Source organism: Lipomyces doorenjongii (genome assembly GCF_038497915.1).
Source record: "Lipomyces doorenjongii strain NRRL Y-27504 unplaced genomic scaffold V1508scaffold_135, whole genome shotgun sequence".
NCBI lineage: Eukaryota > Fungi > Ascomycota > Lipomycetes > Lipomycetales > Lipomycetaceae > Lipomyces > Lipomyces doorenjongii.
The window spans coordinates 671-25,474 of record NW_027118202.1 but is presented as its reverse complement, the minus strand read 5'-3'; the positions used below and the strand labels follow the sequence as shown (position 1 = coordinate 25,474).

The 24,804-nt window shown below is 46.8% G+C and overlaps 12 protein-coding genes across 12 annotated transcripts; 8 read left to right on the top strand and 4 right to left on the bottom strand.

Annotated features, from left to right (window-relative positions):
* On the top strand, window positions 1-2,609 carry V1508DRAFT_51568 (PLC-like phosphodiesterase; the record flags this gene model as incomplete). The annotated part of the gene is made up of 5 exons (XM_066942945.1): window positions 1-1,575; window positions 1,625-1,840; window positions 1,891-2,030; window positions 2,078-2,357; window positions 2,409-2,609. Coding segments are annotated over 5 exons (2,300 nt in total), but the record flags the coding sequence as incomplete, so codon positions are not given.
* Window positions 2,610-3,929: 1,320 nt separating this feature from the next.
* Window positions 3,930-4,672, top strand: V1508DRAFT_407044 (histone methylation DOT1; the record flags this gene model as incomplete). The annotated part of the gene is made up of 2 exons (XM_066938823.1): window positions 3,930-4,340; window positions 4,394-4,672. The coding sequence occupies 2 exons, from the start codon at window positions 3,930-3,932 to the stop codon at window positions 4,670-4,672; spliced, it is 690 nt and encodes a 229-aa protein (XP_066792414.1).
* On the bottom strand, window positions 4,370-5,608 carry V1508DRAFT_427916 (autophagy protein 16-domain-containing protein). Its single transcript, XM_066941736.1, has 4 exons — window positions 5,474-5,608; window positions 5,356-5,419; window positions 5,160-5,303; window positions 4,370-5,106 (listed from the first exon to the last, which is right to left on the bottom strand). The coding sequence occupies exons 1-4, from the start codon at window positions 5,562-5,564 to the stop codon at window positions 4,698-4,700; spliced, it is 708 nt and encodes a 235-aa protein (XP_066792413.1). The 5' UTR covers window positions 5,565-5,608; the 3' UTR covers window positions 4,370-4,697.
* A 468-nt stretch (window positions 5,609-6,076) lies between these two features.
* On the top strand, window positions 6,077-7,045 carry V1508DRAFT_400805 (small GTPase superfamily; the record flags this gene model as incomplete). The annotated part of the gene is made up of 5 exons (XM_066938369.1): window positions 6,077-6,085; window positions 6,259-6,302; window positions 6,369-6,477; window positions 6,550-6,877; window positions 6,936-7,045. The coding sequence occupies 5 exons, from the start codon at window positions 6,077-6,079 to the stop codon at window positions 7,043-7,045; spliced, it is 600 nt and encodes a 199-aa protein (XP_066792412.1).
* Window positions 7,046-8,375: 1,330 nt separating this feature from the next.
* On the top strand, window positions 8,376-9,687 carry V1508DRAFT_361880 (uncharacterized protein; the record flags this gene model as incomplete). Its single annotated transcript, XM_066937209.1, has 2 exons — window positions 8,376-8,564; window positions 8,623-9,687. 2 exons carry the CDS (start codon window positions 8,376-8,378, stop codon window positions 9,685-9,687), a joined length of 1,254 nt encoding a protein of 417 aa, XP_066792411.1.
* A 112-nt stretch (window positions 9,688-9,799) lies between these two features.
* V1508DRAFT_427909 (uncharacterized protein) lies at window positions 9,800-11,174 on the bottom strand. Its single transcript, XM_066941735.1, has one exon. It carries the CDS (start codon window positions 11,118-11,120, stop codon window positions 10,128-10,130), a length of 993 nt encoding a protein of 330 aa, XP_066792410.1. The 5' UTR covers window positions 11,121-11,174; the 3' UTR covers window positions 9,800-10,127.
* A 1,546-nt stretch (window positions 11,175-12,720) lies between these two features.
* V1508DRAFT_393455 (uncharacterized protein) lies at window positions 12,721-14,679 on the bottom strand. Its single transcript, XM_066937971.1, has 5 exons — window positions 14,632-14,679; window positions 14,386-14,571; window positions 14,050-14,323; window positions 13,718-13,997; window positions 12,721-13,661 (listed from the first exon to the last, which is right to left on the bottom strand). Coding segments are annotated over exons 1-5 (1,260 nt in total). The 5' UTR covers window positions 14,633-14,679; the 3' UTR covers window positions 12,721-13,142.
* Window positions 14,680-14,784: 105 nt separating this feature from the next.
* V1508DRAFT_427905 (tRNA synthetases class I, catalytic domain-containing protein) lies at window positions 14,785-16,992 on the top strand. Its single transcript, XM_066941734.1, has 6 exons — window positions 14,785-15,111; window positions 15,163-15,235; window positions 15,283-15,368; window positions 15,428-16,084; window positions 16,136-16,496; window positions 16,551-16,992. The coding sequence occupies exons 1-6, from the start codon at window positions 14,800-14,802 to the stop codon at window positions 16,793-16,795; spliced, it is 1,734 nt and encodes a 577-aa protein (XP_066792408.1). The 5' UTR covers window positions 14,785-14,799; the 3' UTR covers window positions 16,796-16,992.
* On the bottom strand, window positions 16,913-18,061 carry V1508DRAFT_400800 (JAB1/Mov34/MPN/PAD-1 ubiquitin protease-domain-containing protein; the record flags this gene model as incomplete). The annotated part of the gene is made up of 3 exons (XM_066938368.1): window positions 16,913-17,434; window positions 17,493-17,856; window positions 17,916-18,061. The coding sequence occupies 3 exons, from the start codon at window positions 18,059-18,061 to the stop codon at window positions 16,913-16,915; spliced, it is 1,032 nt and encodes a 343-aa protein (XP_066792407.1).
* Window positions 18,062-18,295: 234 nt separating this feature from the next.
* Window positions 18,296-19,552, top strand: V1508DRAFT_427899 (exocyst complex component Sec10-like protein). Its single transcript, XM_066941733.1, has 3 exons — window positions 18,296-18,685; window positions 18,746-18,823; window positions 18,879-19,552. Exons 1-3 carry the CDS (start codon window positions 18,396-18,398, stop codon window positions 19,153-19,155), a joined length of 645 nt encoding a protein of 214 aa, XP_066792406.1. The 5' UTR covers window positions 18,296-18,395; the 3' UTR covers window positions 19,156-19,552.
* A 169-nt stretch (window positions 19,553-19,721) lies between these two features.
* On the top strand, window positions 19,722-21,577 carry V1508DRAFT_458463 (uncharacterized protein). Its single transcript, XM_066942723.1, has 2 exons — window positions 19,722-20,160; window positions 20,209-21,577. Exons 1-2 carry the CDS (start codon window positions 19,912-19,914, stop codon window positions 21,316-21,318), a joined length of 1,359 nt encoding a protein of 452 aa, XP_066792405.1. The 5' UTR covers window positions 19,722-19,911; the 3' UTR covers window positions 21,319-21,577.
* Window positions 21,578-21,753: 176 nt separating this feature from the next.
* Window positions 21,754-23,097, top strand: V1508DRAFT_427896 (3-beta hydroxysteroid dehydrogenase/isomerase family-domain-containing protein). Its single transcript, XM_066941732.1, has 2 exons — window positions 21,754-22,391; window positions 22,440-23,097. The coding sequence occupies exons 1-2, from the start codon at window positions 21,826-21,828 to the stop codon at window positions 22,966-22,968; spliced, it is 1,095 nt and encodes a 364-aa protein (XP_066792404.1). The 5' UTR covers window positions 21,754-21,825; the 3' UTR covers window positions 22,969-23,097.
* The last annotated feature ends 1,707 nt before the right edge of the window (window positions 23,098-24,804 follow it).

The following is a 24,804-nucleotide window of genomic DNA, read 5'->3' as shown; positions in this document are numbered from 1 at the left end:
CCCGACGACGATCAAGCTCAAATGAGTCTGATACTGGGTCATTCGCCGAAGGACCACCGGATGTTCCAGAAAGTCTGCGAAATGGCGTCGCATTTTTGCGAATCACCCGTAAGAAGCGGATTCAGTACACGTTCTTTTTAGACGTGGACCAAGGGACTATTACGTGGGACTCTAAAACAAAGGCAAAGTCAAAGACTACAATTGTTGTCGATAATATTAAGGAAATCAGAGTAGCAGAGGATGCGCGCAATTATAGAGAGGAGTTTAAAATTTCCAGCGAACATGAAGAACTGTGGATCACGATAATATACGTGACAGACAATCAGAAACTGAAAGGATTGCATTTGATTGCGCTTTCCAAGGATTCATTTGATCAATTTGTTGGCACACTGCAAAGGCTGCTAAAATATCGCATGGATATTATGAGCAGTCTGGCAATTCCTGGCGAACAATTCGTCACAGTCCATTGGCCTGCCTACGTCACGAAGGAAGAGGGTGAAGAACGCCTGTCATACGAAGGTGTTGAGCGTCTGGCTAGACGATTACATGTCAATTGCTCTAAGCAGTACTTACGACAAAAATTTATCGAAGCTGATGTTGATCATTCTGGCTTTTTAAGCTTCGAAGAGTTCCGGAATTTTGTGAAAATGTTGAAGCATCGCAGAGAAATTGTCGATATCTTCAAGAAGGTCAGACAACATACGGCTGGTGCGAACGATCTAGAGATGGAAGATGATGACTCGATGAGCTTGGAGATGTTCAAGTCTTTCCTAAAGAATATACAGAAACAGGACGTTGACGATTCACAAGCTATGAAGTTGTTCTTTAAATTTGCAGATGAGTACAGCAGATTCAGTGTCGACTCGTTTTCGGATTATTTATTATCATCATATAATCCAGTACTGAAAAATATTGATGAAGATATGACGCGTCCTCTGAATGAGTACTACATCTCGTCGTCACATAACACGTATCTTTTGGGCCGACAACTTGCTGGCGAGTCGTCAGTTGAAGCATACATTCGAGTGCTACAGCGTGGATGCAGATGCATTGAGCTTGATTGTTGGGACGGGGTTGATGTTCCCGTAGTCTCTCATGGTCGAACCTTCACATCGGAGGTCTCATTCGCAGACGTCATATCTGCTGTTCACAAGTATGGGTTTATCTCCTCACCATATCCACTTATTCTTTCTCTTGAGGTCCATTGCAATTTCGAACAGCAGATCAAAATGACTGAAATTATGCGGACTACGTTTGGTGACAAATTAGTTACTGCACCGACAATGACTAATGTGCTCAGTCTTCCAAGTCCGGAAGATCTCAAGCATAAAATTTTAATTAAGGTGAAGGGAAGCGATCAGTCAGAGAGAGATATATTTAACAATGAAGTGGTTGGAAGTACCAGCGAGAGTACCACGAGTACTGAGGCGAGCCTCAGTGAAGATACGGACTCTGGTCGCGATCCCGTTCGAAAGCGTGTAAAGAAGAGAAATGGAAATAGCAAGATAGTGCAAGCTTTGGGTGACCTGGGCGTCTATGTTCGCGGTGTAAAGTACCGTAATTTTGCTCTGCCAGGTTCGTTACATGCTGACACGCATGGGGGGGATATGCTAACAGTACATAGAATCTCGCACTCTCACGCACTGCTTTTCTTTTGGGGAAAGATCATACAATTCACTTTGTAAGGATGAAGAGAAGCTGTCTCAGCTAGAGAGGCACAACCAGCGGCACCTGATGCGCGTATATCCCTCTGGATTTCGGTTCACAAGCTCGAATTACGATCCAATAGTTTGCTGGAAACGAGGTGTCCAAATGGCGGCATTGAATTGGCAAACATTTGGTAAGTTTTATTAATACTATGGCAGATGAATGTCACTAACAGAGCTTTAGACGTGGGCCTCCAAATGAACGATGCAATGTTTGCCTGCGGTGAGAGAACAGGTTATGTGCTTAAACCTGAGGAACTCCGGACGGTCTATGCCCTACATCTCAGCACCCTCCGGAGGCGTCGAGTCCGATTTAACATTGACGTAAGTCTTATTTCGTCCTTGTTATTGTCAATGCTAAGTTACAATAGGTCATATCTGCCCAACAGCTTCCTCGCCCGAAAGATGCCAAACCAGACGATTCGTTTGATCCGTCAGTTGAAGTGGAAGTTTTCAGCCCCAATACTGCTCCTCGGCGTATGAAAACTCGAACTGTGCGGAACAACGGGTTCAATCCTATATGGAATGAAAAATGGAGTGTTGAGCTAGAAGGCCCTCTAGTGGAATTATCATTTGTTCGTATTCAGGTTTATTCGACGGATGCTTCGGTATTTGCCGTGTATTGCGGCCGCATCAGCAATTTACAACAAGGTATGCATATGTTGCACTGATGGCTAAAAGCGCACGCTAAATAGTTAATAGGATATCGCCACGTGCCTTTATTCGATTTACAAGGCGAACAATTCATCTTTTCTACTCTCTTTTTGAAAATTGCATTCGTTGACAAGTAAACATTTTAGGAGTCATTTTGCATTTATTTGTGGCATGGAAAACTATTTATTATTGGATTGGATATACTGGTAATATAAGCATAATTCTTACATTCCATTTAGCGCCAGTTGTTGTTCAATTAGTGTAGAACTGAGCAAACGTAGAACTTTCGTGATACGCGCGCGGCTTGGGCGTTCTCAACGACCATCGGCGAACCTTCCCTCCTCAACAGTCTCCAATTTGGAAGGCTCATCATGGTCAAGCTCCGGACAACATTATCGCAGCAGCAAAAAATTCACCGTTTCGCAATAGCCATTTAAGGGAACACGTCAATTGTTGCGATAACTCGGTGCTCGCGGTGACAGCAGTGCGAAATGTCGTCGTCATTCTTTCAAAAGCTGGGGCGCGCAGGTCATCTCAAGAGTGCTGAAGAATCAGGAACGCCGTCGCGTAGTCCATCTGCGTCCGCTGCTGAGTCAGTTACTGGATCGCCTGCCCCTTCAACTTCTGGAACGGGCACGACACCTGTGCGGAGAGATGTCCGTTTTAAGACAGTGAAGGTGTCGCGACAGATCCAGAGGTCGTCGCCCACGCCGTCGGATTCGTACCCTTCGGGAAAATCATATCAGCTTGACATTTTAAAGAGGCTTAACAAACGCAAGAAGGATCGCATTGCGAAATCTGAGAAGCCGGAAGGAGAGAAGAAGCTGACGAAGGTTAAGCGTGAACAGAAAAAACGGGGATCTAAGGCGTTTTCGAAAGCAAAATCAAACGAACACATTACTTCAGAAGACGAAGAGAGTGAGGACGAAGAAGAGGAGGAAGAGGAAGAGGAGCAGCGCCGGGACGAGGACGATGATAGATCTGACAATGAAGAGGAGCAAAATTCACAGAAGCGCATGAAGCCTGTCGACGAATTCGTGGATGAGAATAGAGAAATCTTGGAAAGTTCCGCCTTCCCTAAGAAGGAAGAAGTGCCCAAGATCTTGCAATCGGCTGATGTCGTTACGGTAGATACTCCGGGATACGAGTCGTGTATGTACTGAAGCGCTATATTATTAGCACATTCAATTAATGGTTCCAGATTTCCCATATGAAGACCAGGACAGTTTATATATCGAACTCAAATATCCAGCTTTTCCTGCTGTCACCGAACGCTTCAACCTTCTTATGCCAATGAAGGAAGACTACGACCCGTTAACCGAAGTCCAGAATATTATGAAAATTGTCGCACAATTCTTCCTTACCGAAGAGGGCGGCATTCAGATTTTTACAGCGGATTTGCAGGATTGTATTATTCGGCGGATAAAACGAGCAATTAAACGCCAATCGCTGTACGGGTTGAAAACTGCCATCGACGAGTATAACGCTATTGTTGAGCAATTGTACGAGGATGGCAATGAAAAGATATATAGAGAACTGATTATCAAGAACCTACGAAACAGATCAAATATGGCCACTGTAGCGCACGAGATCTTGAGTCATATATATTCACGGATAGTCTCACCACAAGTCAAAGAACTGAGGAAATATACTGCGTTTTCTAACAACGTATATGGCGAGCTATTACCAGCCTTTGTTAGCAGGATATTCAATGAGCTGGAACTTTCTTCCCATCAGGTTTTCTTTGATCTCGGATCCGGAGTGGGAAACTGTGTATTGCAGGCAGCGCTGGAGACTGGATGCGAGAGTTATGGATGCGAAATTATGGAAAATGCTGCGGAACTTGCTGATAAACAGGCAGTGGAATTTCAAGAACGACTAAAACTGTGGGGAATCAAGGCGGGATCAGTCAAGCTCATAACTGGAGACTTTCTCAAGATTGAGGAGATTGGTGAAATTCTAAAGAAGACGAATCTCGTGGTATGCTATTTTGAATTTAAAATCTATTCGCCAGAACTAACGGCATTGTATAGCTAGTAAATAATTATGCATTTGATGCGGAGTTAAACGGCAACCTCATCAATATGTTCTTAGACCTGCGTGAGGGCACCAAAATCGTCTCACTTAAGTCTTTTGTCCCACCCGGCCACAATATTACGGCACATAACGTGGAGTCGCCAATTAATCTGCTCAAGGTCGATGAGCGTGAATTTTTCACAGGAAGTGTCAGCTGGACGGACGCGCCTGGAAAGTACTATATTTCGACTATCGATCGCAGCCGCATTACGAAGTTTTTGAATTCGCAGGAATAAATTGTGGTGTTAAGATTGCTTCTTGTCATCGGCTGGCGATGCAGCCGAAGTGGTTACTTCTCGTTTGGGTTCTCGATTGGCCTCGCGATTCCGCTGACGATTTCTGTCGATGCTGTTGTAAAAAAGTCAGGATTAGCTTGTACTTATCAAAGCACAGCAAAAGAATTTGTATAATAAATAACCTTTCCAAAAACGCATTTGCGTCATTTAGTTTCTCTGCTTCGCGAGAGACGCGTTCCATCCATCTGTTCACGAGCTCACGGTTTTCTTTCTCGAGCTTGTTAACTTTGTCTTCTGCGACATTTAGTTGTATTTGATATGTGAGGATCTCGTCTTGGAGAATTTGGATTGATTTATTTCGTTCCCGGTACTCTTCATCTCTGGTTTTTAATCTACTTTCGAGCTTCTTTTTATCCAGTTGCAGCTTCTCAAATCTAGTAGCAGTTAGTGCTGCTGCCCACCGGTAACCGGTATGTAGCTGTCATACTCTGCATCTATTCGTGCATTGTAGAGCTTGAGCTTTTCAGCTTCTGCTTCTAGATTCTCAATTATCGACTTCGACGTGCTCTGGTTGTTATACAGAGACTCCAATTCCACTCTAATTCGAGCAAGGTCGCGACTATTGGTGCCCCTATGTCGAATTAGCGAAAGATCCACTCACTCTCGAATTCAATACAACGCACGCGCCAGTCGTTGATCCGACCGTATTGGTCTCCGCAGCAACTGTCCGTTCAGCGAGCTTCGTGTCTTGCGAAATATCAGGCTTAGATTGTTAAAGCTGGCGCAAATGCTGGAACTTACAGGCGTCGATGATGTAGTAGTTCTTCATCTCGCGGACGTCACGCTCCATCTCAATGGATTTCACCATGGTCGACCGCCAGTCAGCTGCCATTCTGGTGCAGTATAGTATAATAATGCAGATTGCCTACAGAATTAGTAAGATAACTGCAATTTGGGACTTCGGGTTATGTTTGCCATGCATTGTTGAAAAACCCTTACCTTGGCAAAAAAATCACGTGATATTAGTCAGCAAAAATGAGAGATAGGCTCCGTTTGTGGTTTAGCTTGAGCGGCAACGCTAACCCGGATGCGGAGAGGGCCAATCGGCGTTAGCTTAGCCGTGGACCAGCCAGCGTCGACGCATCGTGCCCATAGCGGGTTGGCAGGGCAACAGAACTCTTATCCAGCAGTGAAGCGGACGGCTTCTCAGGGCAATGGCGTCGACATGAACTTAACTACTGCAAGTTAGCTAAACTCGTCGCTCCCAGTTCGTACTTGCATCTTCCATACTCCAGTCGCCCTAAAGCGTCCCCCGTGCATTCTACTTTTTCGTTTATTCTTGGTTGCTGTTCTGGACGCTCTTTCGTCATTTATCACAATTAAATGTCTTCCCGGAAGAAAACAATGCTCAAGGTACTTCGTTCCCATGCTCGGCCCGCCCGCCGCTGTTATCTCTCGCTGCTGTTGTCGAGTCAGTTTTGGCAACGGCACCGAAAATGAGGCTAACCGCGCGACTGACGGAGCAATCTCAAAATACCTGACATTTCATTATTAGTGACGGATTGCTAACGCAATTGTGTTTTCAGGTCATTATATTAGGCGACAGTGGTGTTGGCAAGACCAGTTTAATGTACGTGTTTCTGCCTTGTCCCTTGTTTCTGACGTGCCCATGATTAACAGTATTTTCGCATTCCAGGCAACAATATGTCAGCAAGAAGTTTAGCAATCAATACAAGGCCACTATTGGCGCAGATTTTCTCACGAAGCAAGACGTTCGTGTCGATGACCGCACAGTGACTATGCAGGTACGTTTCGTCAGCATTAACTCGTGGACTTGCAGCAAGAATATTTGGCGTTGACGACGATATATCCTCTAGCTCTGGGATACTGCCGGTCAAGAACGATTTCAGAGTCTGGGAGTGGCGTTCTACAGAGGAGCAGACTGCTGTGTTTTGGTGTACGATGTCAACAATGCAAAGTCATTCGAGGCACTCGACAGCTGGAGAGACGAGTTTCTTGTTCAAGCTAGTCCCCGGGACCCCGAGTCGTTCCCATTCGTCGTTTTGGGTAATAAGATTGATGTCGAGGAGAGCAAGCGAGTGATTTCACAGAAGCGGGCACTGGCATTCTGCCAGGCCAAGGGAAATATCCCGTATTTCGAGACTAGCGCGAAGGAGGCTATCAATGTCGACCAGGCGTTCGAGGGTATGGTTGTTTTGTCGCTCTATATTACAGGATTGATAACATGACTGACACTGTCTAGTTATCGCCCGAAACGCGCTCATACAAGAGGAATCAGAAGAATACAGCAGCGACTTCTCCGACCCGATTAACATCCACCTGGATAATGAGCGAGGAGGCTGCGAGTGTTAATCTTCAAACTAAAAGAGACACCGAAGGAATGGAGGTTGTGTAATTTCATTGGTTTTTGTTTTGTTTTGTTCCATTTAATGTCATACATACTCTGTCAGTTAGCACCCAGCGCGTCATATTTCTTTAGTTTAATGTGCTTTGAGGAAGGAGTTGTAGATTGGTTACTATATTTTATTTATATAATATTTTTAATACATATGTCATAGATGTCGTCTTACGAGTAGTGCGTCATGAGGAGAGGCAACGTTGCGGCAAGTTGAGAGGTAGTTGAAGCAGATCATTTGACTCTACGACAATATAAATTATACAACATCCTTACCACTAATTTGGGATCCTAAATCTAGAATGGATACTCTTTCAATGCCAGAGCGACTGTGAGTGGCAGAAACGACAACTGATGAGGCAGGGAGGCACACGACTCTCATATCGCATCGGGACCGACTATCCGCTTCAGGCGCGCGCAATCGGGATGTGTTATCACCGGCAATCTAAATTTATTGCGCCTTTGGCCAGCGTTCTACGTTGGGTTTGTGCCCGCCGGGTGGCCCCTACCAGGCGCAATTATGGTCGACAACCGTTTGATTTGTTATTACATAACGTCGCTGAGATGAATATGAATATAATGATGCCATAATTTAGATTGTAAAATATTTAAAACTCCTGTTGGTTCGCCACCGCCCCTTAACCGGAATATGCTTGGGTGGGACACGGACACGGGCCTTTTCTGCTGATAACGCCAATTCTAGGGTGCTTTCGTCATCAACGTTGAATGGAACAAACGACATGCGTCGGCAGTATCACCGAGCCCCGCAGTGATACCATAGACGCGTGCTCATTATACACCGCAAGGTATATCGTATACGTACCACTAGTTGAATAATCCACGACTTTACGCAGATTCTTGCTATCTAAATCAAGCGGTCGTCCTTCAGCACTTCTAGTGGGGTGTCTCCCTGAGCAGAAAGGATCTCGTGGCCTCGAGAAAACCGAGGTTGTGGTACGCAGGAGCTAATAGTCATACAAAACGCCATCTGCAAGCCCCGGCCACACTCTTTCTTCCACTCCAATTTTGACAGCTTAAATGCATCGGACACGGTCTCCGTCGCCGAAGCCAAGACTACGACCCGTCGAGACCGCAATCCCACCGTCTGGATTCGCTGCGCTTAAACCACTGGACGTTGAGTGTGACGGTCATCGCCGTACTGTCTCCAACGCTTCGACCGCGAGTACGAGCTCGACTGAGCCTGGAGCCGAATACGTTTCCTTTCAAGATAATACACCGCCTCCGAGGACACCGGTTTCAAAACGACGGAGAAGTATTTTATTTGCAATGACGAGCAATAATGACAGCAGTGCGTCGGACGTGATGGCGAATGTGGCGGCAGCTGCGGCACTGGGGAACGGTCTTGATACGGAGAATGGCAAGAAAATGGCACAGAACCGACGGAAATGGAGGCTAGGACTCTTCTTGCTGCTAGTCGTCGTTTTTCTGTGGGTGATCTCGAGTTTCATGGTCAACGTGAGTTTCATTCTACTGCCACTGTTTCGGAGGGTTGCTAAGACTAAGACCATAACAGTCGATATTCGAGACAGAGATATACAGAAAGCCTTATCTAGTGACGTACCTCTGCACAGCATCTTTCTCGTTATACCTTATTCGCCCACTTATGGACGGCTCCATAACGCTGAAGCGAAAAGGGTTCAAATCACTAAATACCTACGACAGCGATGATTCGCCAGAATCAGTATCATTGGCATCCGACACTGAAGAAAATCTATCGCCTACAGAAGCAGCCGGCAGAGTATCTGCTGATTTAGAATCGGCGGAGAGCAGACCGGACGATACCTTGACGATACACGAGACATCTATGCTGAGTCTTCAGTTCTGCGTGCTATGGTTTGCTGCTAATTGGCTCGCTAATGCGTGCTTGAGCTATACCAGCGTCGCTAGTGGTACGATTCTTGCTTGCACGTCTAGTTTTTTTACTCTGCTTATTGGGTCTTTGGTCGGTGTGGAGAAATTCTCGCAGCGCAAGTTGTTTGCAATTATGGCTAGCTTGGCCGGGATTTTCCTCATTTCGACCCAAGACAGTGCCGACGATGACGAGAACAATAATTTGACTGCAGGCTCAATCATTGTGGGAGACTTGATGTCCCTCGCATCAGCTGCAATCTATGGCCTGTACACCTCTCTCCTCAAAGTCCGGATTGGTGACGAATCGCGGATTAACATGCAACTCTTCTTTGGCTTTGTGGGTGTCTGGAACACTATCATACTCTGGCCAGTCCTACTCATTCTCCACATCACCGGAGCCGAACGTCTTGAGATGCCGCCGACACCGTACGTGTGGCTCATTCTGTTCCTCAATTGTTTATCCACGCTCGGTTCAGATTACTTGTGGATCGTCACAATTTTGTTAACGTCCCCGCTGGTAGTAACCATGGGTCTCAGCGGGACGATTCCGTTGGCGGTGGTCGGCGATATCCTATTTAATCATGTGCACGTCTCATTGTGGTACCTCGTCGGCGCGATACTGGTCGGCAGTGCGTTCTTTGTTATAAATAGGGACGAGGAGAAGGAGCATCATATCACACCGGACGACGACAGCGCTGAGGACGCGCAAGAAATCACCGTGTCTTAATTTATGCATGTGCTATAGAAGGAAGTGATAGATACCGTTTGCATTTATTGCGGTTTGTCTGATGTATATTTGTTCTAAACAGTGTTTTTATGTGTATATTTATAGATATTTCGCCGGCAATTAGAAGAAGTAGCATATTCAATGACAGTTCCACTGATAAACGACAATGAATCATCGATTAATTAACTATTAGACTAATAAATCGGCTATGTGCGGACTTGTAACTAAGCACAATTTTTATACATCATACAAGGCACCGCAGGATGAACATATATACAACATTAGTAACTAGACATAATCCTATCCAAATATCTAAATCAAGCCAAGTAAATTAACGCAAGTAACAACATCTTCAACTCTAGACCTAAAATAAGCCCTCTAAACCTTGCCAACTCCCAACCATTCATGACCATTCGTAAAATTAATGTAAAATGAACTAACTACTCTTTCGTCCTGGCATTTACAATTTGCGCCGCAACTTCTTCAATATTCAACGCGACACTCTTTCTCCGCTCTTCGACCACCGAAGACTTCATCCCACCGCTGGCATTAGCAGCAGTCTCGTCGTCAAGCTCTTTGCGTAACCTCATTATTCGTGAAAACGCGTCTTCCAATGTCGACAATCGCTCCAACAATTTCCCCTCTCGCGCCTTCACGTCGCGCATATTTTCCTCGGCTTTGGCACGTTCGCGTCGTTCGGCTGCTACCATTTCATTCGCTTGTTCAAAGAGCGATTGTGAAAGATCTTCGATTTCCTGGCTTACTTGTTTGAATTTCTGTTCGGCTACTTCGCGAAGCTGTTTTTCCTTTTGGATGGAGAGTTGGAGATGTGATATGATTTGCTCGGTTGAAGATGATGGTGAGGATGACATGGCGAGGGATGTCAGCGAAGAAGTTGATGCTGACGTCGTCCGGGAGGAGAAAATTGTTGAGGATGTAGAGGATGACGATGATGTTGATAGAATATTTGACGATCCACCAATAGATGGCGGCGACGATGGCGACTGAGTGGGAGTTGCAGCAGCAGAATTGAGGCCGGTGTAGCCTGTCGGGAGGAGAGACGATGCCATTATTGCTGTAGAGAAAGGAAAGTATGACACCGTTCTAGCGAGCGAGAAGAGATTCATTATGCTTGGTTGAGTTTGTGATGGCGAGATCTGTTCTGTTTGTTGTAACCCTTGCTGCTTTAGTTGCTTCAAAGACGATGTCGAACAAGATTTAGAGAGAATTGGCTCTGCAACTGACGCAGATACTGCCCGCATGGGTGTGGTGATGACTGGCAGCGATACAGTTTGCGATACCTTTGGCGGCGCTGGTGTCGATAACGGCGAACCCTGTCCTTGTGACGATAATCGCAACATACTTGACTTCCGCTTTACTCTATCAAGCTGACCCTGTAAATTCGACGCTCGTCCAGCTTTAGACGTTAGCATTTGAACATGCCAAATTTAGTAATACACATACCTGCAGTAGCAGCCTGCTTCGTCAATTGCTCAACTTTTTGTTCCAGCTCTTTGACAAGGATCTTCCGGGCGTGATGTCGGTGCCGTGCTCGTCGCCTTCGCCCTCGCATTCGGCGTAGGTCCTCGTAGTCTTCGCTGTTCTCCATCTCTGTATCAGACTCGCCGTCTCGCGAGTCGTACTCGCTACTGCTGCAGCCACTCTCTTCGTCGGAATCGCCAGCATGAGTTGAAGCTGGCCGCGAAGTCTCATATCCATCCGCCAGCGCCAGAAACGGAAGATCCAGCGGGATGGACGTACTGCATGTTGGACACAGGACCGAGAGATTCAATTTGCTCGCACTAATCGCACTATGGCTGCTCGCACCACTTGTCGTGCTCATGGCGTCGGAAGCACCTGTCTGCGTGCGCGCACTGGTCGAGAGGATGCTGCTGGCACTGCTGTCGTCCGAAGTAGACATGGTACCGTGAGAGTCGCGGGCCAACGCCGATTGCGCGGCGCTGGACTCGTCGAAGCTCATGGATGCCTCAGAACTTGTCGTAGACTAATATAGACTAATAATATGCGTTATGCTCGACAAGCGGCGAATGTTCTGAGAAGCGACCGCGTAACCGTATGCGGTGCGCGCCTACGGAGCCGTTGGTAGTTTAGGCCTCACAGAAGGTCCAGTTGAGTGGTGGCCAGCTAGAAGAGACAGACGCTCACATGCTCACGTGCGATTCCACCAAGGAATTAACCGATTACCCGGCTGAAAAGGGCTGAAACACCTGTCTTGGGTAATTCTAGCATACTAAAATGTAATAGAAAATGTGTAGAGTGCCTGAATACTGCACCCGCTTTAGACTCCCTTCTTATCGTCCGCCCCGTGTCATTATTAATAATTTACATCGTCATTGGCAACAAGTCGGCCCTGACAACGATAGCACGCTAAGTTGCAAGAGGTTCTTCCAGGGTGAGCTTGCGAATATGTCGCTCTAGTATCCCACTTGGTTTTTCTGTCATCTCAGACCGCACAGTAATTTCTTTCAAGAGCCTGCTCAGACTTCTCTCTCGAGGATTCTGTGCATATTTCCATTGTTACATTCTACAATCATAGAGGACGGCTAGCAGCAGTAACCGAGGAACAAACCGAAGTTGTCGAATAGACAGTTTTAACCTAATTTCAGTTACGCAGCTTTGCTATTGCCGTTACCTCTTCGCCACCATTCTCCGTACATTATGATACTAAAATGCCAATGTATTAGCCTTGACTTGCATTTGATATACCTGACAGACATCATACTTGTTTTCAACGAGTCGAGCCTTGAACACGGGGATCAACTCGTTTTAGAATGCACTGCTTATAAGATCATAAGTCCATGAAAGAGCTTTGACAAATTGAACATTATCAATGTGAATGATGATTACAGAGATAGTTGCTTTCAAGGAGGATATTCTCTATGTAGGGGATTTACCCTGTTTGTCGAGATTCCGAAGAGCGAGATGCGTGCCAGCTAGGAGCTTCTACTGTCTCTTAAGTCAAGCACGTTGGCTATATGAGAGGTGCTGGAGAACCAAAGTTTTGAGGCTGCTTTCCCATCTGGAAGTGATATCGTGGGAAAGATCCACAATGGTCCGGAAGCTGCGAACACGATGGAGACAGAGCTGATCATTTACGCTTCTTACATGATACGCCGTCACAGTCCACGGCGACAAAATTAGCAGCTGCGACATGCTCCGCAGTGCGACTGAGCTATAAAATCGAGGAGAGAAATGTTTATATATCTCGTTCTAGTCCATGCTACACATTCCCGATAGCCCGCTGTTCGTCAAAGTTCTCCCTATATATATACACACAACGATGTCTGAAATCCCAACCTTGGTCTTCCCTATATATACACAAAGTAGAATGAAATCCCAATCTTGTTCCTAGATAAATGAATTACCAGTGAGTTAGCCCACCTGGCTCGTAACGGCATGAACAAGCAAATTTAAATGAATTCTCGATGTCTATTTTACTGCTGAGCGCACCCCTGACCGTCGTCGTCCGCGTCGCTCTCCCAGGCGTCACTCTGATCATCATTCGCGTGGTGCCCAAACTCAGCGTCGCTCTTCGCAATCCTAAACTCGACTTCCTCCTCCATTTCGCCCTTGATATCCGTCTGTGGGCCAAATGGGAGAGCATCTGCGATCTTGCGCATCTCAGACGTCTCAAGGAACCAGTTGTCCTTCGGGAACTCGATGTCGACGTCGAAATACAGATCTCCTCGGTGATGTAATCCGTTTCCACCCTTCACCGGCATTCCCTCGTTCTCGACTATTAGAATATCAATGGGACATAGAACTTTACCAGGCGGAACGGAAAGCCTGATGATGCGGCCATCAAGGTGCTCAAGAACGCCGCGTGAAAACCCGCATAAAGCTTCAACAAGCGTAATCCGTAGTTTTGCACGTAAATCTGATCCTCTCCGCTCGAATATAGTGTCTGGAACTTCGTGCAATGTGAATATTATATTGCCAGTCTGCTTTCCGGGCTATAAGCGAATGTCAGTCCAATTGTTCGCAACCGAGTATCTACCATCACACTCACCTCCTGGTCAGCTTCACCTTCAAGCACAATCTTATCACCATCCTTTGATCCTGGCGGAATATATATCTCCAAAATCTTGGACTGCTCGATTATCCGTTCGCCTTTGCATTTTTTACATTTGTCCTTCTCCTTCAGTATTTCTCCTCGGCCGCTGCACACAGGGCATTTAGTGGACACAGGAATCGCTAGACCGTTACCGATTGGTCGTAATCCCTCGATTACACCGTCCCCACTGCATTTAGAGCATTTCCGTGGTTTGACGCCACTCTTTGCGCCGGACCTGAACCATCATCAGCAAATCCAATAAACTCAACTTGATCCGGAATACATACCCTTTGCAAACGGTGCATATAATATTCCGCTTGATCGACATCTTCTCTGTCTTGCCTTTATATAGCGCCTTGAGGGTAACATCCAATTCCTGCAACGCATCTTCCGTTCGTCGTGCACTGCGACGCGAAGCACCGCCGTGCATCCCGCCCGTTCCGCCCATACCGAAAAACTCCTGGAAAAATTCCTCCTCGCTCATACCTGGTCCACCAGCACGTCGTCCATTAGGCGCGAACGCGTCCATTCCATATTGATCATAATCCCGTCGCTTATCCTCTATACAATACCAACCATTAGCTATCTCGATCAACTCGCCATTTGAAGTAGCTAAGACAAACCATCTGACAAAATTTCATAAGCCCGACTTATGACCTTAAAACGCACTTCCGCTTCCTCTCGTTCCTCAGGTTTGGCCTTATCTGGATGTGACGATAGCGCAGCCTTATGATACGCCTTTTTAATTTCAACCGAAGTGGCCGTCCGCTTCACACCCAAAACTTCGTAGAGATCGGTCTCCTCAGCCACTGCTTCCGTTAGCACTATTCCAGGAAAGTTTCAAACACGGTTAGAAGAATCAGACGTACTGGGCAGCGATCTAGTCTAAATTGGTAGGGTAGGAGATTTTGGTTTAGCTGTTCGAGAAGAAAAATTGGGAGATTCGCGATGTCGAACGCCGCGCGCCGCAGCCCATCGCTCGAACGAAAATGCAAGTTTGGGAAAATTATTGTAACTTGGCACCGACACAACAAACCATGACGCGTCCAGCGCGAATTGGGACAGTCTGTCTACGACGGTTCTATGCGACATCCAGTAAAACCTCCTCGGCGTCATCTTTTTTGGAACAACTTGCAGAGAATGACTTTCTCGTGGCGAAAAAGAGTGGGAATGGATTGAAAGTACCAGCTACCAAGAACGTGCATCCTTCGAGCCCGGCGCGTACGCGATTTGCACCCTCGCCCACGGGATTTTTGCATTTAGGATCGTTACGGACTGCGCTGTACAATTTTTTACTTGCTAGAGCAACGAAGGGCGAATTTGTTCTGCGGGTGGAGGATACAGATCAGGTTAGTTGCATTTCACTCTGTTCGTAGGATGAACTGCTGACAGACATCTAGACACGGAAAAAGGAAGGGGCCGAGGAAAATATATACGAATCCTTAACGTGGGCTGGGATATCCTGGGATGAGGGTATGCTATTCGAGAAGATCAAGACGTAACAATCTAAGGTTAACTAGGGCCAACCAATGGTGGGCCACATGGGCCCTATCGTCAGTCGGAGAGATTGGATATATACAAAAAATATGCCAATCAATTGATTCAGGTAATTGTGGCTCTTGTAGAACAAGATGGTGATATAGGCCATGCTAATCAAAGGTACAGAGTGGCCATGCGTATAGATGCTTCTGTTCACGAGAACGATTGGAACAGCTCCGTGCTTCGGCTAAAATATTGACGCCGCCATCCATGGCCACATACGACAGACATTGCTATCATCTCGACCATTCCGAATCTGAACGTGATGCATTTTCTGGCAAATCGTACACAATTCGTCTTATATCAACAGAGAAGTATCCGAAAGTCACAGACCTGCTCCACGGTGAGCTGGACCTGCAAGTCCAGACCAACTACACGGACACTCGATATGACGATCCAGTCCTGTTCAAGACAGACGGATATCCGACGTATCACCTCGCCAACGTTGTCGATGATCACCTTATGAAAATCACTCATGTCATTCGAGGCGAGGAATGGCTGCCATCGACACCAAAGCATTTAGCTATATACGAAGCATTCGGATGGACACCGCCGGAATTTGTCCATATTCCACTATTAACGTCACTAGAAGACAAGAAATTGAGTAAAAGGACCGGTGATATTGGCATCAAAGAGTATGCACTGAATGGAGTATTACCTGAGGCCTTGGTCAACTTCGTGGCATTGTTTGGATGGTCACCTGCAGCTGGTGCCGACCAACCCAAACGAAAGAGACAGAGTACAGGCAGCGAGATACTTTCTATGGAACAGCTGATTCAGAAGGTATATCATTGACCAGCTTATTCCGAAGTTGCTCAGATTAACAACCTCTAGTTCAATCTCAATGGCCTAACCAAAGGTAACGCTAAAGTCTCGGAATCGAAACTCGAGTTTTTTAATGCACATTATCTTAAAGCCCTCATCGAGACACCTGATGGACTCGACGCAATTGCGAGGGAAGTGCAGCCGTTACTTATTGAGAAATTCTCGAATGTCGCGGCAAACAAGTTGAAATTTGAACTGGATTACATAAAGCAGGTAGTGTCCCTGTTCAAAGGGAAGATACAGAACGTGAAAGATCTCCCTGATGAAGCCTCTTACGTGTTTTACGATTCTCCGAATTGGGGCACTTCGGATGCTATGAATTACATTGAACAGCTCTCTGTGACGAATGAAAGCAAAGCCGCAGTCTCCAGTAGGTCTAGTTCCGTCATTATTTCGTCACTGAATCTATACTAATGGTTCGTAGTCCTCGAAGAATTCTTACAGTGGTGGAATTCGCGTAAGGAACTATGGACTCCTGCCGAAGTCGACACCTTTATTAAGAGTCTCGCCAAAGAACAGGGATACAAGTCATCGACGGTCTTCCGGACTCTTCGGTTTGCACTTTCGGGCTCCATTCCCGGTGCTCCACTGTCGCAGCTCATGATCCTATTGGATAAAGAGAACGTGACGCGACGAGTTGTTGGGGCTCTCAGCATACTAAAATTGTAAATAGCAACAACAATTGTGTAAATGGAATATGTCGCATGGCGAGTAGGATTAATGATTGTAACGTGATATGAACTGTAGCAACCTATAACCTAATCATGTACACAATCCTATTGTCATTCAGTTTACCGGCGTTTTGAGGTTGTTGAATACTCTATCTTTCACCGCCTGCGACAACAGTCCATGAATTTCCTCCGATGCAATCTTCGTCGTATCCCTAACAATCTTGTCTAATTCACTCTCTCTCGGCTCTTCTCGTCTGCCGGTAACAAGTGACCGGGCACCCAACAACGCCGAAATGCTTGCGCCGATTGAAGATTCCGCTTTTGCAATCTTGTTACTCAAATCTAGCATCTGCTGCGACGCATATTCCCGATTTGTCAACAAGGCAGACTGTGACAATGTCGATATCCAGTATTTGTTCCACAACAGCTCTAGCAGCTTCGCGTCCAGTGATGACTTGAAGTGACTGACTTCAAGAGCGTAGTATTGACTTGCATGAGCTCCGAAATCTTCCATCTTTGCGAGCGGGATCGTTTGATATTCTGATTCTTGGCTACCAGGCGCTTTGTAGTTTTCGGGATATGTTCTGAACGCACCGATTTCGACTTTTCCGGCGGAAATAGTGCGGTTTGGATCAATCTATGAATATGTCAGTTCGGGACGGATGACGAGATCATCGCCAACATGAGGCACTTACGACAACGGCGAGGAACGGGTCTTGGTACTGCTGATTCTGACTCTGTGTACCGACATCGATACCTGACAACCAGCATCCATATCCCGGATGCGAGTGATACCACCCAACGATATTCTCTTTCCGCCCGACCTTCTGTAATGTGCTGAGATAGTCAACCATATATTCGTACGCCTCAGCCTGAGGATTAACCCGCGTTTCCGTGCCTTCAACGGGTAAAGGGAAGGCATCCATGACAACGATCGCATCGCCTACTATCTTCCCGGTCATCATGCCCATGACCTCGATTGATCCTCCTGACCTGGCGTGGATTGTCATTTTGAGAAGCGCGATGGCTGATATACGTGCGCGTTTGAAGTAATTCGGACTGTTCAATGGCAATCAATTAGCAGGCCCTTTATGACAATATCAATTTCATAGACGTACTCCTCTTTCCATGGTTTTTCGTTTAATATTTTCTTGTTTTCAAGTTCGTCGTATTGGTATATCGCATCACGCGCTGCATCAAACGTCTCGATGTTATTCTCGATCTCAAAGTTCTTTTGCGCTGCATCTCGCATCTGCACGTCCATTTCTGCGTCTCAAGTTGGCAGGTATTCAATAATAGAATGCGGATGATAATAAATTAACTTGCGAATGGTTCAATGTTGACGAATATCGGATTAACGATAGGTCATGTCTATGACGACGTTGGTGCATACAGTTCCAGAAATACGGAACCCTTAACTAACTGTAATATAACTGTAATATTTTCGCTCTGCACAAGGCCCCTGACGCGCCTCACACAATTCTCTTTTTGTCAGCCCGTACAGTAGATCGATCAACAAATAGCTTTATTTTACTGAAATCGGCGATATTGACGCAGCTAATAATACTATCGCCTCTGCCAAGTGTCTTGCGCATTCAATGGCATTACCATACGCGACCGCAGACTATTCTCGCAGCACTCCGACCACCGTCAAAAAGTTATCTGGCGCAGACCAATACAACAGCGCGTCGTCTTTATATATCAACACTTCATATTCCTCGTCATCGACATATGCTAACGGTGTAGGTACGGCTCCTAGCGCGTACGGGAGCTATGACTCTGCGCATGATGGAGATCAGGACCTGAATATAGAAAATGCAAAGATGTTCGTCCGGTGGTTATCGGAATCGGTTGGACGTGTCTCACAGCTGAGTTCCCAGATCGAGATGTATGTCCGTTAAGAATGTCGAAATTTTGTGTCGGTTCCTATTAACGGACTCGGTTTTAGCCCGCAGTACGCGAAAGAGTTGTTACTCGTCATGATAGATGCACTGGGAAAACAGTACATGGAGGTAGCATTAGATCAGTATGTACCGCTTTATCTTTCTTACGACGACACGAACCGCACTAACTATGTGTAGTGCAATGGATCGTCTCCAAGATAAACAATCAGAGAACACAGCCGAGTACCTTGACCACACCATTCGAGTTACAAACGACATTGTCCAGCTTATTTCTAACACTGCGAATAAGCTTTTAATGGAGCTCGCGGCTGACTCAACTACAGTTCGGAGAGATATGAGTCTGACCTTGATGGACTATGTTGCGCATATCGAAGAGAAGGTGAAGATATTGGAGGACAGCGGAGTGCAGCAGCAAACCGTGAGGAAACGATGGGAGAAAATTACACGGTGGTAATAAGGCTACGAGATGTTCTTCCTCTATGGAATATAGTAACCACGCACTGGAATGCAGTTGTGAGGCTGGCTGGTACCGATATAGTGGATGGCCATGCCCAAAGGCGCTCAAAGGCGCTATATTGTGAGTGCTTTGACGGCCCGGTGCCTGCAGAATCCAATTGGGACGCAGTAGATATTACAGATTGTTCTGCATAGCCGTCGATCATCGGAATATATTAGATGGTCACCAGGAAGAATCGTCTTGCTTGACCCTTGGTTGGTGAATGTCGCGAGGCATGCTGGAAGATGACGGAGCTGCGAGGCAGCAGGTTTTACAGCAAATATTAACCGTCTTGTCAATATTTAATAAATATATCAGATGTTCATGTTATGTGGATATCAACGTATTGCATCCGTAGAAGACCCGTAATAACGCATATATATAGAATGCGACCGTATCGTATCTAGTAGTGATGGCGACATCCAAAACTAAGTTTTTGCGCTGAATTGTTAGTGGGGCGAGCACGAACCACGGCCGTGAAAAGTGGAGAGGCGCTTCGACACCAACCAAAGTAAAAGAGCCACCATGGGAGTCCGAGTTTGCACTGTCGAATGCCGGCATTCTCTTCATCGACTCTCATTTATTTTATCGGTTTATCCGTCCAATTCTCGAATTCTTCGAAGCGCTTATTCTGGTAGAAGATATAGAGGGCTCTTAGAAAGACCTAATCAACTACAATTTTCAACTTATTACTTCACCGATTAGCCCGCCACGATGATGTTCGGACCGGCATTGTTTCCCATGGGATGGTTCATTCTCAAGGGCCTGTGGAGCGAGTACACGAAGCGCCCACCGCTCTGGATAACGTACGAGCCTGAACAGTTTCCTGAGGTCACGTATTATGATCATATCTGTGGAGTCAAGTATCCTGAGATTTTTGGCGGGTGTGAAGACATCAAGGTCTATGGTGATTATGCTATCGTCAGCTGTGATCCATACAAGAAGCAGAGCAATTTCCTTACCGTAAGCGAAACTATCTAAGATTAATCGACTTGTGCTAATTTCGTACAGGGATATCGTCCCAATACGCCATCCGGCAATGTGTACATCTGGAACTACGTGAAGGACACTGCGCCAGCGCCAATTGACTTTGGGCCCGATTTTGGCGAACTGCGACCGCAAGGCGTCCGGGGGCTCTATCTCCCCGATGAGAACGACCAACCGGCGACCGACGTTGTGCGCATCTTCGTCGCCAACGCCGCTAAAAATGCGTCTGTTGAAGTATTCGATTTCACGCCGGCGACCGGCACTATCGAGAAGGTCATTTCCCTGCGCCATAAAGATGCCGTACTCGACCCTGCTGCGTTGGCACCAATCTCGCCCACGCAGGTGTTTTTGACAAACACGCTTGGATACCCTTATCGCAGTGTCCTGGGCCCTCTGGAATTTATTTCTGCAATCCCCCTAGGCACGATCGGATACCTCGACTTTACGAATGCGACGAATGTAACTGGTAAAGCGGTTGGTGCGTCCACGACTCCCATCGGTATGGAGTACGTGGGCGACACGCTCTATGTTGCGTCAGTGCAATACGGCATCTACGCTTACAAGCTGTACATCCCGCCGGACGACCTTACGGAGGAGGAGATTGCGGCGAACAAGAGTCTAGGCAGAATGCATTTCTATCCGGGCGAGAAATTCTATCGGACGCCATATCTGCCCACGCACATCACTTACTCGACTGAACTCGACAGTATTGTTGTCGCCGGAATCAATTCGTATTCAGGAGAAGCCAAGGCGTGGTTTGGTCGAAAATCACCGTCCTGGGCCGCATTATTAGTTAACCAGACTGGACCGGACGATAAGCCCCTGGTCGTGTCGGACAGTGTCACACTCGGACTGCGAGAGGCGGATCGGAAGTTTCAGACTTTGTTCTGGGATAGTACTGGCGACAAATTTTCCGGGCTTAAGTCGATGGTCGTCGAGAACGGGCGGAGATTCGGCGTAAGTCCTCACCAGGCGGGTGTGCTCGTGTGCACTACGAACGGGTTGGAAACAGTCGAGGTTCCAGAGACGCCAGCAAGTGGAGGCGAGCAGGCAGAGACGCCTGCACAGGCGAGGGAACGGCAGCGAAAGAGTGACAATTTGGAACATATGTATCTGGCCAAAGACGAACTGTAAATAGACCTAAAAGACTTTGTTTCGATCTTGATGTTTTGTTAGAGATTGGCATGCGGCATGTTTTGAGTCGCTTATTGTTTTGAGTAGATTATTGTACTTTTCGCGTGTTTAATATACATCTATATGATTTGCTTGCCGTACAGATGAACTTTTGGAGCTGGAGATCAGAATCCACTTTTGTCAGTGTGATCTTGGGATAAGGGTCTTGTGTCTATCTCGGTTTCGTATTCGCATTCCATGTTCAGTAGTAGAGCCAGCCGTTATAAATCATATTCTTAAGCCATGATGGATACGTCTTTGTCGTTGAGATTTTAGACAGTGCGAAAGCTGTGGTATTGATTTAGATAACTGTGAGGCATATTTCGACAGAATTATGTGGTGTAAGTGGGATCCGAATACGCGGCGCTCGGACCGCACTTTTCGACGCGGCGGTTCATTTGTTACAACCACATTTTGGGTCCTCAGCCAAATAGCATCGCCATAATCGCTGCAGCACTCAATTACAAAATGCCAGCACCAATCTCGTCTGTGCTCATTATAGGCGGCTCAGGCTTCCTGGGCTGTCACCTTGTAGACCTTTTCTACAAACTTACGCCCCGTCCGGAAATTCACATCCTCGACATTCGTCCACCGCCTGCACTGTCGCCAAACTTCTACTCGTTCAATCCCGACGACATCTCGTTCCACAAGGGTGACATAACCGATCCAGACTCGCTTCGCGCTATCTTCCGCGTGACAAAGCCAGACGTGATAATCCACTCTGCCTCCCCGGTGCACGGTATGGGGAAAGAAATATACTTCAAAGTCAACGTCGACGGCACGCAGACGATCGTCGATGTCGCGCTCGAGCAGGAATTCTGGAGCACGATAAAGGCGGTCGTCTACACGAGTTCCGCGAGCGTCATTTACGATGGGTCGGACTTGAAGAATGCGGACGAAACGTTTGAGTTTCCGGAGGTGGCTATGGACGCGTATAATGAGACCAAAGTGTTGGGCGAGCAGATTGTGCTTTCTGCGAATGGGAAGGGAGCTGGACTGAAGACGTGCGCATTGCGACCAAGTGGTCTATTCGGGTATGTGTCTTTTATATAGCGTGAGATGGGAATGGCTAATGCTGTCAGGCCCGGCGACAGACAACTCGTGCCCGGCATGCTCGCGGTACTGAAAACAAACGGCACGCTTTTCCAATTAGGCGATAACATGAACCTTTTCGATTTCACCTACATCGGCAACGTGGCCCACGCGCATGTCCTCGCGGCCCAGAAACTGCTCGACGGCGACGTGTCGGACGTGGCGGGCGAAGCATTCTTCATCACGAACGACGCGCCGGTGTATTTCTTCACCATGCCGCGCACAATCTGGGCGCATAAAGGATACGTGCCGAAATTCATAATTAGCATGCCGCGAGGTGTTGGCATGACGCTTGCTTATTTGAGTGAATCGTTTTCAAAGATGAGAGGGAAGGAGGCATTGTTTACTAGGTTCAGAGTCGCGTTTACATGCGCGAATCGGTATTTCAATATTAACAAGGCAGTAAAGAGGTTGGGATATACTCCCACTGTTGGATTGGAGGAGGGTGTGATCAAGACTTTACAATGGCTCGATGAGGAGGAAGCGGCCAGAAATGAAGCTGCCAAGAAGGAAAATTAGAGACGGTTAATGAATGATAGTTTGTACAGAGTAGCAATTGATTTGTTTTGGAGTGAAGTCGATTTCCGTTGTATAGCATGTTAAGAATATAAAGCGGTGTATTATGTATAACCAAGGATGATATCGAATCATTTTACTTGTCTCTAAATACCTGCACCCCTGTACCAGACTGAGACCCGGAGAGCCCTGTAGGTTTAGGTGAAGATGAGCAAAATTCCTTGCGGCATTCGTGTCAACGCTGATATCGGCGACATTGAATTCTTAACCAATGCCCTCTGCACCCCGACAAAGAGCAATCTGTAAACAGCGAGGCTCTCAAATCGAATCAAAAGATCAGAAACGGTAGAATCAACCCGTTGGCAAGGATGAACGATTTCTGGACGCCGGAGGTCCCGTACTAGAACATGAAGTTGGTGTCCTTGACTGCTGCTTGACGGCTGAAGCTGGCGTTCGCAGCAAGTACAGAGACCGAGAAGTCGCTGGTCGTTATTGGAGTAGATGATGGCCCTGGACACCACTTAGGACGAACACGATCGTAGCCCAGAGAACTTTGATGCTAGTGGAGATACGGTAAGTGTCCAAAGGGGCTTCAATTTTTGCACATATTGTTAAAGGAGGTGAAGCAGCAGACGGAATGCGATGGTGAACTAGCAGATTGAAAGGATGTCGCCGCCGATCTACTTGGAAGGCATCAAACTTCTAAAGCCAATGAAAGCGAAGAACTTCACCGGCCATGAGTACCAGCCTGCGAGGCGGACCGACCAAATGGGCCACATCAGACAATTAGTGTAGTTGCTACTACCAAACACAACGATAAGACATACATTAGACGACCGGCAAGTTAGCCCGCCGATTTTTGAGCGCAGTGGGTCACCTTCACAGTCGGACTTTGTCACACTGTAAAACAGTGGACGATAGCACCAGCGAGCATCATTAGCATCTTCATGGTTTCACCCTTCATGAAATGCTGTCGCATCGCCAGAAGATATCGGCCGGAGTTAAACATCCTCTCTACCAGAGACTTCAGATGCTGAATGGAATAGCGAGATAGTCACTGGCAGCCAGAGCCATCGATTTTATCCGTCGCCACTAGTCACATAGCCAATTAGTCTGCTTCGTAGCTGATAGAATAACCCGAGCAGTATAAGTGACGACGCCTTCGAAGCATCCTAGACTCTAAAGCATTGTCCGCAGTCTACATAGGTGGGGGAAGTATTTCAGCTACCCTAGACTCCCTAACTTGATAAGCTAAATGAAGCTCATTACGGATAGCTTCCATGATAAGGCGACCACCTCATCCTCTCGGAGCTCTTCTTCTCAGACTAGTGCGAAGCATCATATATCTGCGACACTGGAGAGACGCATTGCGTACATTTCATTCTGAACCAGCGCACTTTTCCGCTCCATGTTTACCGCGATGATGGATGGTGTGAGCTGACGACGTTCATGAATGTGCAGAAGGAAAGTCTGGCTAAAGTAGAGTATCAATATGCTTGCTTTGGCGATTGGACAATGAAGTGCTATGGTACCTATAGCGAGGGAATTCCTGTGTAACCAGAGCAGGGTCACGGTGACGAATTGATAGCGGTTGTGGATGTAATAGTCTTTTTCTGTAGTGCATAGCATTAGAAACTATCAACGTATTTTGGTATTTTCTTTAAGATAAGTGCAATATGAATATAATTGTGTGTGCTCTCCAATCTTAAGCAATCAAAAGTAGTGTTTTCTGATACAAGTCGGCGGACGGGAGAGCCGCAGGTGGCACTCGAAGTCGAGAGCGCATTTGTCTTGCCGAGCAGCAACGAGAGATATAAATGAGATTTTATCGGTCGACGC

Coding starts and splice junctions, on each gene's coding strand:
- V1508DRAFT_427899 (XM_066941733.1), top strand. CDS start 18,396: ATGGCATTACCATACGCGACCGCAGACTATTCTCGCAGCACTCCGACC. Junction 18,686..18,745: donor CTGAGTTCCCAGATCGAGAT/GTATGTCCGTTA, acceptor ACTCGGTTTTAG/CCCGCAGTACGCGAAAGAGT. Junction 18,824..18,878: donor ATGGAGGTAGCATTAGATCA/GTATGTACCGCT, acceptor AACTATGTGTAG/TGCAATGGATCGTCTCCAAG.
- V1508DRAFT_427916 (XM_066941736.1), bottom strand. CDS start 5,564: ATGGCAGCTGACTGGCGGTCGACCATGGTGAAATCCATTGAGATGGAG. Junction 5,420..5,473: donor CTACTACATCATCGACGCCT/GTAAGTTCCAGC, acceptor ATATTTCGCAAG/ACACGAAGCTCGCTGAACGG. Junction 5,304..5,355: donor GTCGGATCAACGACTGGCGC/GTGCGTTGTATT, acceptor AATTCGACATAG/GGGCACCAATAGTCGCGACC.
- V1508DRAFT_427909 (XM_066941735.1), bottom strand. CDS start 11,120: ATGCTAACGTCTAAAGCTGGACGAGCGTCGAATTTACAGGGTCAGCTT.
- V1508DRAFT_427905 (XM_066941734.1), top strand. CDS start 14,800: ATGACGCGTCCAGCGCGAATTGGGACAGTCTGTCTACGACGGTTCTAT. Junction 15,112..15,162: donor GGGTGGAGGATACAGATCAG/GTTAGTTGCATT, acceptor ACAGACATCTAG/ACACGGAAAAAGGAAGGGGC. Junction 15,369..15,427: donor ATGCCAATCAATTGATTCAG/GTAATTGTGGCT, acceptor TCAAAGGTACAG/AGTGGCCATGCGTATAGATG.
- V1508DRAFT_458463 (XM_066942723.1), top strand. CDS start 19,912: ATGATGTTCGGACCGGCATTGTTTCCCATGGGATGGTTCATTCTCAAG. Junction 20,161..20,208: donor AGCAGAGCAATTTCCTTACC/GTAAGCGAAACT, acceptor AATTTCGTACAG/GGATATCGTCCCAATACGCC.
- V1508DRAFT_393455 (XM_066937971.1), bottom strand. Junction 14,324..14,385: donor TTATGAAATTTTGTCAGATG/GTTTGTCTTAGC, acceptor GGTATTGTATAG/AGGATAAGCGACGGGATTAT. Junction 13,662..13,717: donor AAGGTGAAGCTGACCAGGAG/GTGAGTGTGATG, acceptor ATTCGCTTATAG/CCCGGAAAGCAGACTGGCAA.
- V1508DRAFT_427896 (XM_066941732.1), top strand. CDS start 21,826: ATGCCAGCACCAATCTCGTCTGTGCTCATTATAGGCGGCTCAGGCTTC. Junction 22,392..22,439: donor CGACCAAGTGGTCTATTCGG/GTATGTGTCTTT, acceptor TAATGCTGTCAG/GCCCGGCGACAGACAACTCG.